Genomic DNA, 14,406 nt, shown 5'->3' on the forward strand with positions numbered 1-14,406 from the left:
CTTTGTGGTGAGATAAATCGCAATCATACCTTTGTTGAGAAAAATAGAAATAACATATCTCACTAGCACAAAAATAGCATATAAATTAGATTTTTTGTCACTTATTTTTTGTTTTTTTTTTTTGCAACACGTCGTATGTGTTGTGATTTAATATTTTTTTAATTAAAACAAAATAGAACGTCAATTTTCTTTTAAATTTAAAGTCGTTAGTAAAATTTTTTAAATATATTAAAATGACGGCATTTCATTTGTGTTCTGAAGCCGTTGCGGATTCTTAACTTTCCATGGCCCAACAACAATTGAAAGCTTTCAGTGATCCCATCATACGCGACCTTGTACAAGGGTCGCGGATACTCTTATAAAAGGTTCGCGGATTAGCAATTTTGTAATAGTACCATTACTCTGATGATTATTCTTGCCACACACATGAGAGTTCCTTAATAAAAATTATAACAAAGTCTAGACTCTTAATGTGACAAAGATTATTTTTATACCAACCTATACCAACTAACAAAATCTAGTACAAATAATATTACATTTTCTTACTAATAATATAATTTTACCATTTGATATATGTTGATCAAACCCCAAAAGACAACAATAAAATTCCCTATGACAAATGAGATAACATGCCAACATGCATGGGCCCCAAGTTTCAGACTATTGACCACTTGGTCTGAGTCCAACCACTCATGCTCAGGCCTAATACCAAATTGCTTATATATAATTTATCAATTGTGATATCAAAATGTAATCCTCTTGTATGCATCTAAACTCTGATGATTAACATTTCAACATTTTCTCCACAATCAAAACGGCGCAGAAATTTGAAATAAAAAAAAAATTAAAAAACGAAAATATCTTTACCTAAATTAGGATTTCACTACAAAAGTCATCTTAAATGATCAAAAGAGTCTAAAGTGTAAATAGTCTAAGTCTGAGGTGTTAAATGACACAAGAGTCTTTTTGGTCCAACCTATACCAACTAATAAAAACTAATACTAATAATATTAAGGATGTGTTTGGTTCGCACATGGGAATCGGAATCGGTATGGGTATCAAATACTTGGTAAGAGTAACGAGTTTTGGTAAAAGTATTTTGCATGTTTGGTAGTAGGGTGGAATGCGAATATATTAATAGTTGGGGTAGAAAGGAGGAAGGGAAATGAAACCCTAATTTAATAAGGATAAGAGTTTTTCAATTAATAGGGTATTACAAACCTATAGTAGTATTCTAAAACCTGTCAACCAAACAATAAGAATCAATTTCAAAAAAAAAAAATAAAAAACAATAAGAATCACTTTGATATCCATATCTTAACTTATACCAAAACCCGTCAACCAAACACACTCTAAATTTTCTTACTAACAATTTCCCCAATTTGGTATATATGTTGATCAAACCCCCAAAGACAACAATAAAATCCCCTATGACAAATTGCACAAAGTACTCCCTTGAATGTGGCATTTCTCACTTAGATTTTCTCACCCTTTTGATAAGCAATATGTCAAAGATAGAGATATCACTTCAAAAATCAAGATAGAATAGGCAAGATATTGTACGTAGCCAATAAAGCAACATTATGTAGATGCAGAGATACAACTAACCTAACCAAAATCTTTAATCATCACTAGAAAAGATAAAGCAACGACATAAGTCACTATAAAAAAAATGGGATATTGTTATTGCATGGAATGAAAAAGATTGTGCACCCCTCACATACAAGTCTGGTATTTAATTTATATAACTCAAACAACCATTAAGAACTTGACTGTCCCCACTAGAAAAGATAAAGCAACATAACTCATTAAGCTGCATCATTGAGCATAGAAGTTGCATGGTCTTGAATCACCTTCCAAGCCATTTCCACATGCCGGAATTCGGTTAATGGTGCCCCGACGGCGAACCTCATCATATACACTCCTCCCACCACTGCATGAGTCATAAAAACTTCCCCGCTTGAATTTATAGCCTCCAACACCTTCGCATTGAACTCATTCACTCCTTCATCCCCATGTGAAGCCTTGAGATGCTTCTCAATTGCCGTTGGCGACACTCTAAAGCAAACCAAAGAAAAATTCCTTGGAACCATAATCTCAAACCTCTCGTCCTTGGCAACAAGCCCTTCAAAACCTTTCGCCATATTCACCGCTCCACGAATGAAGTTTCTGAGATTTGCCACGCCATAACTCCTGAAAATTATCCACAATTTTAGTGCTCTAAAGCGTCGGCTCAATGCGATTTGCCAGTCTTTATAATCAACCACTTGCTTCGACTCGGTGGCGTTGTTCCTCAAGCACTCGGGGTTGGTAGACAAAGCCTTTGTTAGATCCGTTGGATGCTTAACCCAGAGGCAACAACAATCCAACGTTGAAAACAACCATTTATGTGAATTAAGGCTGAAAGAATCTGCATTTTCGACCCCATCAAGATAATGCTGATATTCTGAGCAAATACATGCACTTCCTGCATACGCCCCGTCTATGTGCACCCATATGTCGTTTTCGCCAGCGATTTCGCAGAGCCGCCGTATCGGATCGACGGCGGTTGTTGCTGTTGTCCCTAGCGTAGCGCATAAATACAAGGGGATTAGGCCTTGTTCTATGTCACAGAGAATAGAGGATTGAAGTGCTTCTGGGGATAAAGCAAACAGGTCAGCTTTAGTAGTCTCGATGACACGAATGTTGTGGGGGTTTATGCCGGCAATCTGTGCGGCCTTTTTTAGTGAAAAGTGTGTTTGATCGGATGAATAGACAACAAGCTTCCCAAAGTTGTCTCTCCCAATCTTGCCCAACATTTTTTCCCTAGCGGCCACAATAGTGCACACCATGGCTTCGCATGTGGTGCCTTGGAGTACCCCTCCACCGCCGCCGGAGAAAAGGAAAGAAGTGGGAAGTCTTAGCAACTTCCCAAACCAATCCATCACAATGCTCTCGAGCTCGGTGGCCGCCGGCGATGCTATCCAGTTAAAGCCGACGACGTTGAGGCCAGAACTAAGGATTTCGCCGAGAATGCCGGGGGTGCTAGAGATGCAAGGAAAGTAAGCAAAGAAATTAGGACTTTGCCAATGGGTAATCCCAGGAAGTATATCCTTGTAGACATCCCGGAGGATGTTTTCAAGGGGTTCCGGGGTATTGGGGGCAGCTTCCGGTAGAGTTTTCCGGAGATAGCCCGGTTCAACTTGGCTGCGGACCGGATACTTGCCGACGTTGTGAAAGTAATCAGCAAGGAAATCAACCACCATGTGTCCTTGTCTCCTGAACTCTTCAGGATCCAAAAGTAGACTACTTGTGGTGTTGAAGATGCGCTCATCATCAAGCTCAGATTGGATGTTCTTGACGGTACCCATTAAGGTATTTTTTGCAGAAAAATATATTTTATTGAAGATGGTGAGCAATATAATTGAGCATGATGAGTTCATATAGAGAAATTCTCCAGGGCAAGCAAAATTTGTGAAAAACGTGGATTTCAAAAAAAACGTAACACCGCCTTTCAAAAGAAAAAACGTAACATCGCGTTTTAACATTTTCTGCCGCCGTCGTACGTCGATCGGACTGTTACCAATTTTGTTTGAAACTTTGGATCGGTGCTTCCACATGGTGCGAATGCGGCGTTTATTTAGAGAAAAATACTAGAGGACTAGCCAGAAAAAGTTTGATGTTGAGAGCTAAATTTGTGAACAACGTGGATTATTTAAATTAACGTAACATAATAACATCGTGTAAGCATTACTATTCAAAAATCTATCCTATATATAAAAAAGTAGAATTCTCCTATCTCATTTGTCACCCAAACTTTTATAGTGAATTAATTAAATATTTTATTTGTCAAATAATTAATAAAGTTTATTTGATGAGAAAAATGTAAAATGAAAATTAACTAATACTCCGTATCTATTAATTCGTAATATTATTTCTATATTCGCGTATCAATACTATTAATTGGGTTGTTGACTTTTTTGTGCAGAAACTAAGATGGGAAGACAAAAATGTGTAGAAATAAAAAGGTGGATTAAAATGTGTAAAGTACTAGGCTCATTCGTCACAACACATATGAGAGAGAAAGACAGTTGCAAAATTCAATTTGTCATCCATATTCCCTATTCCCTATTTAATTTCCTAGGCTCCATTTAGGCATTTAGTAGCTACAGGTATGGGTGAAAATAGGCTAAGACGAGCCGAGCTTTAGGAATTTAGGCCTGAGCTTGCTATGAAAATCTAAAGCCTGAGCTTGTATGTAGGCTTTTTTTAGGCTCAAGCCTGAGCCTACAATTGGCCTAGCCTGGCTTGAAGCCTTTTTAAAGTTTATTTAACATATAGGCTTTTAAAAAAGGCTTCAAAATAAATTATAAATAGGCTTAGAGCCTATTTAAGGCCTTCATTTTTAAGTCTTTTAAATTAAAGTATACCTATAAAAAATTTACAAAAAATACCTAAGTTCAATTGTAGCTTTTTGTATCAACTGGTTGGGAACAATGTGTATATTGACTATTTTATCCTTAGAAATCAATGAGATTTACTTTTAAATGGGTGGTTTGTTTGTTATTTTATAATAAGAGTTAATTCCATTTTTGGTCCTACATTTATAAGCGTCATTCTACTTTTAGTCCTTTTTTTTTTTCAAAACATCCCATTTTAGTCCTAGTATTATTCTGGCATGACCACTTTTGGTCCTTTATCAACAAAATCGTTAAAATTCTCATAAATGCAAGGACATTTCAGTCTTCAAATAGGGGTTTTTTTCAAAAAAAGTAAAAATAAAAATATAGCGAATCAACTTACTTTGCAAAAAAGTAAAAATAAAAATATAGCGAATCAACTTACTTTGCAAAAAAGTAAAAATAAAAATATAGCGAATCAACTTACTTTGCAAAAGAAAGTATCAAAATGCCCTTATTTTAACGTCATTTTAACGATTTTGTTGAAGAAGGACTAAAAATGGTCATGCCACAATAATAATAGGACCAAATGTGGATTTTTTAATAAAAAAGGACTAAAAGTGGACTACTACCTATAAATCTAGGACCAAAAATTGAATTAACTCTTATAATAATAATAATAATAATAATAATAATAATAATAATAATAATAATAATAATAATAATAATAAAAGGGTGATGGGTTTGCCATTTTTAATAATAATAAAAATAAATAGGTAATAAAAATTGTTTTAGAATACTAAGTATAATTTAATAAGAGTTAAATAAACAAAAATAATTAACTTATGTCCTTAAAAAAAGTATAGATGATATCCAAATTTTATAATTATCTATTAATAAGAGTTTATCTTCTTGTTATATTTAAAGGTTGAAATAACACAATACACTCATACCCTTAAATGTCATTTTACATTCAATCAGCTATTAGTAAACAGTTAATTTACTAAACAGTTTTTTATAACCAGCTAATACAACCAGCTGGTCAAACCAGTTAACGCAATCAGCCATTACTACTAGCTAAACCAACCAGCTATCAGCTATAAGTTATCAGTTGTTTGCCAAACACCCCATAGTGTTGTACCACCTTTTATGGATGTGGTTATTTAACTAACTTGTGTGTAGTGGGCACATTTATTTTATTATAGAAATATATGAAATTATTTGCTTAAAAAATGAATTTTTTTTTTTGCATGATTTTGATTTCATGAACATGTGCTGCACTTTTTTTTTTTTTTTTTTTTTTTGTATCACACAAATTTTGTTTGATTGCTTTAGAAATTATGCATGCACGAATCTTAAGGGTCTTGATTCCTGAGCTTTTAATTTAACACAATGCATAGAATAGGAATTAAGCCTTGAATAGCAAACTTTTGTCTTTCCTCTATAGCATGCATTAACCATACGTCTGTAAGGTAAGATTACCTTTTGAATGAATGATTTACCTTTCACATAGCTTTAGTGTGAACATATGCTATTTGATCTCACGTGCACTGTTGAGGACTAGTTGATTTGTTGGAATATGATCAGTGCATGTATTTATTTTCATGCATTCATATTTTTCGTAAGTTGCATGCAGTACATCTATGGAGATATTTTTATATTATGATAGTGTATATGCTATACATGGTTCATATATTTATATTTTTCATGGTTGTTATATTATTTGAAGTATTATTCTTTTATTCTCTATATGTTTAATTGTCTATTCTTCATGAGCATAATTTGAATAAGCTAGATATACTTGTTCTTAATAGTTCTATTTTAATTCACAGTATATCTATTTGGCTCTATTGTTTTAATCTTGCAAATTTCTACTTACCAATTGTTGAGCATATCAGATGTGGTTATGTTTTTATTTGAAAATATTTTTAAACCACACACTATTATGGAGTGCACAAAAATTCTTGAGAATATGCTTATTGGTGCACTGCTTGAGCTAAATTTGACTATGCTTACTGCTTGGATTTGAGAAGTTTGTACCTTCTTGAATGGGAATTAAATTCAAAAATTCCTATTTCTACAAGAAACTACCCTTAAGGACCCTAGATATAATGGGTACCTATATTCGAAAATATATATTGTTTTGTAGGTACATTCTCAATACTTCATGAACTTAAGTTATGCTTGTTTGGTATCAATAAGTGGAATCAGCAAATGTTACCAATAAGTGGTATCCACTATCCAACAAGTGGTATCAACAAGAAAGGAGTCTAGATATGATATTTCAACAAGGGGTTATCAACAAGTGATATCATTTAATTCATCCGGAAGAAGCAATGAGTAATTGTTAGGAATAAGGCTAATTTTGTTAAAAAGGAAATAATTGATTTTGATGAAGCCTTATCTCCTAGATTGGAAGCTATAAAAATCCTTCCAGAAGTGGAAGGGTAATTATATTGAGAAGCTGTCCAATTTAGGGGGAATTACGAGCAGAACTTCATGCTACGGATTACTTAATTTTATACAACAATTCAGGGGGAATCTCAAACCCCAGCAAATGCAATAATATCCTTTACTCATGTGGAAGAGGTTGAAGGAAGTGATGAACCTGTTCATCAATTAAGGGGGAATGATGAAATTAAATTCTCTTGAAATTGGAAGTACTTAATACGTTTATCAAGGGATGAGATTGAAGCTAATCTTAGCATTGAGGTTGAGGCCAACTCTACACAAGAATAAATCTACACGGTCATGAAATAATGAGATCCGTGTTTATTTGATAATGCCAAAAAGGGGGGAAAGAATGACAGTCATTTCATAATGCCAAAAAGGGGGAAAAGAATGACAGTCATTTGGTGCAAAAGAAGTCTCAAAAAGGATCACAAAGTGGTAAACATTTGGTATATATGTTCTTTATTTATTCTGGGCATACAAAAAAGGGGGGAAGAAGGTATTTAGTTTAATTCCTTGGTTCAAGTTATTTTAACTTTGGTATCAAGAATTGTTTTTGATTTAGTTTGTATAAAATGCATGATTGAGAAATATTTCAAAATGAATTAAATTAGTCTCAATAATGCATGTAGGAATTTTATTTGTCTTAAAACAATTCTTTTAGGTCAAAAATCATTGTTAAACTCGTCTATGATTAGTCGAAATAAAAAAAAAACTTTTAAAGGTTATATTTTTCAAAGACTAAGCCAAATGATTGAGTATAGGTTTTGGCATCATAAAAAATGGGGAAATTGTTAGGAATATTTGTAATAACATTTTGATGAGCCAAAAATGTATTTAGTTTGAAAAATTAGAAACCCAAAAATTTCGTAAGCTATGTACCAAAAGAGTCAAAAGTCAACTTGGAAGAATTCTTGGAGAAGGAAGGAACTTAGTTCGAATCTAATGGATCTTAAATTTATTTTGAGCACAAAAAGTAACAAAATGCTCAAGTAGTAGAGAGGGTAGAAGACTTGGAAGAAAAAAGCAAAGTAGTGGTTCAATGTTATTATCCCCTTAACCGGGAAATTTTAGGGAATTAGAATATCCTAGAAAACTACCGCTTGTATAATATTTACAAGGTTAGTAAACAAAGTATTGAATGGAGCAATGGAGATGCATTGGGCAAGTAATCCCAACACCAAGCTCATCCATGACTCTGTCGCCCTCCATAACTCTTCTTCCTCCACATCTCCATCCCCATCTTCATCCCTACAAACACGGCCCGTAATACAAGAGCTTACTTGATTATCTTATTCACGATTCTCAATATATTCATAGGCTTGATCTTTATTTGCTTCTATGGCATTATATTTAAACGTATTATGTCTTAATTTGCCATATATTTTCCATAACGTGGAAGGATAGTGCTTTATTTGCTCTCTATAAATTATTTATTCTATATGCCAAAGATTTGAGTTTCATACTTTGTGCCGGACGCTATAAACTTATACACCTTAAGTTTTGAACTTATGCACATTAAGCTAGAAAATAATGTACCTTAAGCATTAAACATATGCAACTTATACTAAAAAATGACGCACCTTAAACTTTAAACTTACGCACCTTAAGTTATAAACTTTCGTACATTAAGTTATAAACTTATGCACCTTAAACTATAAACTTACGCACCTTAAGTTTTAGACTTAAAGCACCTAAAACTTTAAACTTAGGCACCTAACTGGACTACATCACGCTCGGAAGGTGAAAATGGTGTTTTTAGTCGATTTACTACGCTTCTCTCTAGTCTTGTCCAGCTTTATATGCAGTTTGAGCGTGTTTTGGACTCTCGAAGACACAATCATGCAAAACTTACAAATGATAGTGAGGGGAACATCCCAGAAATGAAGACACATTTGCCCATTGAAAAGCATGCTTCAACTGTATACACACTCTCTATTTTCTATGATATTCAGAAGGAAATATGCACAACATGTTTTAATTATCGAGTTTTGAGTGTTCGAGAAGATGGAGGCATACTATATTATGAGATCAAAGGTGGCAGTGATAGAAAGTTTACTGTGGAGCACAATGTAACTGAAAAGAAAGCTGTTTGTAGTTGCAAGATGTTTGGAAGAATTGGATCGTTGTGTAGCCACACTTGTGGTTTTTAAGGATTTGAACTTTGATAAAATCCCTATGAAATATGTGCTGAATCGATGGACTAATGATACATCCTTAAAGCCTATCTTCCATATTGATGGTCTCACATTTGATCAAGGTGCAGGAATGGATGAGAGAAAGGTGTTGTTAGCACAATTGTGGGGTGATATGTAGTGTTTTATTGGTCTAGCAGAAGAAACAAAAATGGATAAATTGGTTGAATTTGCACAAGTGATTAAACAACAAAAATTGATATTGATGACAGAACAAGCTGATTTATCCCCTACTCATAGGAAGAATGCAGTCATAGAGTCTTTATTGTGAGTCATCTAAGCCTTCCGAGATCTCTATTCTACCACCAAGAAAAGCAAAAAATAAGGGAAGTGGTAAGCGTATGAAAGGGAAAAAGGAGTTAGCAATGGATACATCAAAGAAAGGTTTAAGAAAATGCCATACGTGTGATGCTTACTTAGAAAATGACAAGAGACATGGCAGTAGGAACTGCCCACTTCGAAAGGAATTAACAGATGAAGAGGATTTACCATTTTCATATTTTGTAATGCCAAAACAGTATGAATTACAACATTTTAAAAAGACGAATGAATATTTTACTGTTAGGTTTAAATATTTGCACTGTTTGGTTTAAATATTTGCACTATATGAGTAGAAATCATGCACTATAAGTTATTATTAAAAAAATGTGAATTCTATGCAATTTCATTTTGATATAGCAATAAGAATGTGCACTGGTAGGCATAACAATATGCTCTATATGGCACAAAAATGTGCACTATAAGCATACATGATACAACTAATCTAATACAAGTTTAATAAACTGAACTCTAAGGATGAACTATGTGCACTTTTAGGTTGAAATATTTGCACTATTAGGTTTAAATATTTGCACTATACGGCTAAAAATCATGCACTACAAGTTATTATCAAAAAAAAATGTGAGTTCTATGCAATTTCACTTCATATAGGCATAAGAAAGTGCACTGTTAGGCACATAAATTTGCTCTATATGGCAAGAAAATGTGCACTATAAGCATAAAAATAACCTAAACCATGGTTAAAACACTGAACTCTAAGGATGAACTATGTGCACTTTTAGGTTGAAATAGTTGCACTATTAGGTTTAAATATTTGCACTATATGGGTAAAAATCATGCACTACAAGTTATTATCAAAAAAAATGTGAGTTCGATGTAATTTCACTTCATATAGGCATAAGAAAGTGCACTGTTAGGCACAAAAATTTGGTCTATATGGCAAGAAAATGTGCACTATAAGCATACAACTAATCTAAAACATGTTTAGTACCCTGAACTCTAAGGATAAACTATGTGAACTGTTAGGTTAGAATATTTGCACTATTAGGTTTAAATATTTGCACTATATGGGTAAAAATCATGCACTACAAGTATTGTTGCAAAAATCCAGCATAGGCCGCCTAGGCGCTAGGCGCTCCTAGACCGAGGCGAATTGCTCCCTAGGCGTCCGCCTAGGTGGCTGGCCGCCTAGCGCCTAACTCGGCCGACTGGGCCGAATTTGGCCGAGTTAACTCACCCAACTCGGCAGAGTTAGCCGAGTTAACTCGAGCGAGTCGGCCTTGTTAATTTTATTATTATATTTATATATATTTAAATTTATTTATTTATATAAGTAAGAGAAGTAAGAGACATATAATATATATATATATATATATATATATATATATATATATATATATATATATAATATAATATATGACATACACCCACACACATGAATTAATTTTTTGTTTTTATAGGTCGCCGCCTAGGCGCTAGGCGCTAGTCTACCGCCCGACTAGCGCCTAGCGCCTACTGCAACCATGTCTACAAGTTATTATCAAAACAAGCAGCATCAACAACACAGACGCAGCCACACGATCACATGGGAGCTTACTGGCGCATTTGAGCCTATATATATATATATAGGGTAGGGTTCCAATGAGATCACTTGTTTAAGTAAGATCGTGAGATCAGATCTTGTGCATCCATGTAATATTTTGTAATGGTCTAGATTGATTGACACACACACTCTGTTCGCACACATTTAATTATCGTTCGCATACACTTCAATTCGGAATCTTAATAAATCCAGACCATTAAAATATTTTGAGATCAAATCTTGTACATCAATCTAAAAAATTATAATGGTCTAGATTGTTTGACACACTCACTCCTTTCGCACATATTTAATCATCGTTCACACACACTTAATAACTGTTCGCACACATTTAATCACAGTTTGCACACATTTAATCACCGTTTGCACACATTTAATCTCCATTCGCACACACTTAATGATCGTTCGCACACATTTTATCACCGCTCGCACACACTTCAACTTAGAATCTTAAATCAATCTAGATCATTAATTTATTACATGGATGCACATGATCTGATCTCACGATCTTACCTAAACAAGTGATCTCATATGATCCTAACTATATATATATATATATATATATATATATATATATATATATATATATATATATATACCCATCATTTGCGGCGTAGGCCCTTGAGGAGGGGCTGGAGCCACTCCTCTTATCGGAGCGTTCATCTCGCGGGCAGTCAACTCCCGCTCATATAAGTCCATCATTCGATTCATCACATCCGCGATCCCAGGCACAGCCAGCGCAGGCAGCGAAGGGGGTGGAGGCACCTCTGCAGCTCGGCCCTCTTCTGCCACTAGAGCATTCTCTCGCCAACATTCGCCTTGCTCGCGAGAGTTTTGACGGCTAAGTTGTTCTCACAAGTCATGAGAATTGGGTCGGGTAAGCTGCTCTCGCATGTCCCACCCTTGAGAAACTGTTTGACCAGCAATCACATTCACTTGCACTTGTGGTTGAGTTCTACCCTGACGGCTCCTTGTTGTCACCACTTGTAGTGGAATTGAAGCAGCGTTTTGGTTGTTTTTTGTATTATGAATTGCTTAACCTTTTTCAAGGTTTTATACCTCTATTTATACAGGTTAGGAGGGGTTGATCCTCATTTGCTAACCCTAAACTACCATAAATGCTTGAGATTTCTTTCTTATTACATTTGGTCTAACTTCCTAAATTATTTTGATCTTCTTTCCATATCTCATGCATGAAATCCGCGTTTGCCTTTTATCACATTTACGAAACTTCCTAATCCGTCTTCCAAACACCTCCTCACTGCTCTGTCCTCCTCATCCAACAATAGCCCGAAGGTTGGTATGACCAACTCTTCTCCATCGACTTCCTTGGCCTCATATTCTTCTTCATGCAACCCCTCTCGCTCGTTTTTCCCTGACATGACCCGGTCTCAAAGGAGACCAGAGTTCGGCTTCTTCACCCGACCCTCATAGTTCGAAGCTTGCCCTGTTTCTTGAGATTCTCACTCAACTGCAACGAAACATCCTGATTTACTTCGCCAACTGGCCATTGATCGGTCGTTCTTCTCATCTTTCTCATGTCTTCTTCTCAAGTAACCGTTTCCACTCATTCTCCCCCGAGAGTCGGTTTATTGTTGGCCAGTTAATCCACTACGTGCCGACTCCTGGCTATAATTGGTTCCTCAAGCTCGTCCTCTCTCTCAATGAGTCGTCCCCTGGCTTTATCCTCACCTGACCGTCCTTTCTTCCCGAGCATTGGATCCCGAGCCTTGGATCTCTTCCCCATCAGCATTAATCATATAATCAAATAAATGTACACTTTCAAATCATATAATTATTTATAATTTCATCTTTAATTTTATTATCTAAATATATAATAAAAAAATTTACCCATGCATCATAATTGGGCAATCTTTTGCTCGAATTTAAGGATAACATCAGAAAATATAATCGATCCAATCTATTTCATCAATTTCACTATATAATATTCATTGTTATAATTTATATATAATTGTAAGAGTTTGAAAAACAACATACATATACTCCGATCAAGAGAAGCCGATTAAGTGATCAAGATTAACATTACATTATTTCTCTACATACATCCTCATCACGTACAAATTAAATTAAAACAACTGAGAAGAAGGTGAAGGAATATCATCAACCTCCCTTTTAGGCCTCACCCACCTCCCATAGCCATTGCGCTCCAAACCCTTATTTGCCAATTGGTACCAATTAGGAGGGATTCTAAGCTCATCCACAAGCATATCACAATCCTTGTTCACCAACGCCACATCCCTCTTTGCATCTTCCCTAAACCTCACACTTGAGCTGCAGAAACAATCCACGAGGTGCAGGTGCGTCTCAAGCATATGACACCCAAACAAGTTTATCCCACCTTTCAGATATGGCGACCACCTAACGTCTAGTTTCAGCTCTGCTCCTATGTGCGTGTAAACCCACTCCAGCGGCCCCGTGAAGTCGTCGTACTTCTGGAGGCCTTCGTTGAAGACGACGCCGGGCCATCTGGTTATTAAGTCTTGCTTCACTGTTACTCTTAGCGTTTTCACGCCCTTCTGGTAAACCTCGTCCCGGAAGGCTATGTTGCCCACCCTGGGCGTCGCGAAGGAGATTACGGCGACTGGGATGGTCGGGAAATGGACCGCCGATTCGTAGGCGTTGAGCACGGCCAGTGCGCCGCCGAGGCTGTGGCCGGTGATGGTCAGGCTGAGGGGTTCGCCTTTGGTTCTGTAGAAATCTACCAGTTTATGTAAGACGAGCATGGTTTGTTCGGACGCGCTGTGCTTGTTGTACCTGTTCGGACGTGGCAGGAATGGATAAGTTACATCTTTTATGTGGGCCCAATCAAAGTGTTAAACATCTAAAATTTAGAAGCCGAAGTAAAAATTACATTTTAATTTGAAAATATAACCTTCCACAGCTCTTCCTAGACAAAAATACACTACTACAATATCTAGTATCCAGAAGAAAAGTAGTAGACTAAATAATTATGGTTCTAAAACTTTAATTACCACGAAGTTAAGCTCCTCCTTATTTAAGTTTTATTAAAATTTATGTTAGTTGAGTTAATTTTATTTTTGGTCCCAAATTGTTAAGTGACTAACTACTTTTAGTCTTTTTTTATTAGAACTTCTTTATTTAGTCCAGTATTATTGTGACATAACCATTTTTTTATGTTTTTTTTTTAAATTCATTTTTTTATCTAAAACATAGAGAAGGTTCCACCGAGATTTGAACTCGGGTTACTGGATTCAGAGTCCAATGTCCTGACCACTAGACCATGGAACCACATTTTTTTTAATTAATAATTGAAAATCGAAATGTTCTTGTATTTAAAGATATTTAAATTGTTTTATTAATAAAGAATCAAAAATTATCCAACTACAATAATAGTGAGACTAAAAGTGAATATTCTAATAAAAAGGATTTAATAAAGTAGAGATATAAATCTAGGATCAAAGGAATTTAGTATAGTTTGTAAAAAAAAAAAAAAAAAAAAAAAAAAAAAAAAAAAAAAAAG

At 35.2% G+C, this 14,406-nt stretch overlaps 2 protein-coding genes and 1 non-coding gene across 3 annotated transcripts in view; all 3 read right to left on the minus strand.

The window, feature by feature from the left end:
• Window positions 1-1,734: 1,734 nt before the first annotated feature.
• LOC115997242 (tyrosine decarboxylase 1-like) lies at window positions 1,735-3,370 on the minus strand. The gene has a single exon (XM_031236758.1). It carries the CDS (start codon window positions 3,348-3,350, stop codon window positions 1,809-1,811), a length of 1,542 nt encoding a protein of 513 aa, XP_031092618.1. The 5' UTR covers window positions 3,351-3,370; the 3' UTR covers window positions 1,735-1,808.
• A 9,621-nt stretch (window positions 3,371-12,991) lies between these two features.
• Window positions 12,992-14,406, minus strand: part of LOC116011112 (phospholipase A1-Igamma1, chloroplastic-like) — a 2,588-nt gene continuing 1,173 nt past the window's right edge. Inside the window, exon 2 of the mRNA XM_031250633.1 lies at window positions 12,992-13,679. Within this exon, the coding sequence (XP_031106493.1) occupies window positions 12,992-13,679 (688 nt within the window). The remainder of the gene's footprint in view (window positions 13,680-14,406) is intronic.
• Window positions 14,103-14,174, minus strand: TRNAQ-CUG. The gene has a single exon. It is a non-coding gene; the product is annotated as a tRNA-Gln (tRNA).

This window comes from Ipomoea triloba, chromosome 1 (genome assembly GCF_003576645.1).
Source record: "Ipomoea triloba cultivar NCNSP0323 chromosome 1, ASM357664v1".
NCBI classification, from domain to species: domain Eukaryota; kingdom Viridiplantae; phylum Streptophyta; class Magnoliopsida; order Solanales; family Convolvulaceae; genus Ipomoea; species Ipomoea triloba.

Bases quoted from the DNA above. Each gene is read 5' to 3' on its own strand.
- LOC115997242 (XM_031236758.1), bottom strand. From the start codon at position 3,350: ATGGGTACCGTCAAGAACATCCAATCTGAGCTTGATGATGAGCGCATC.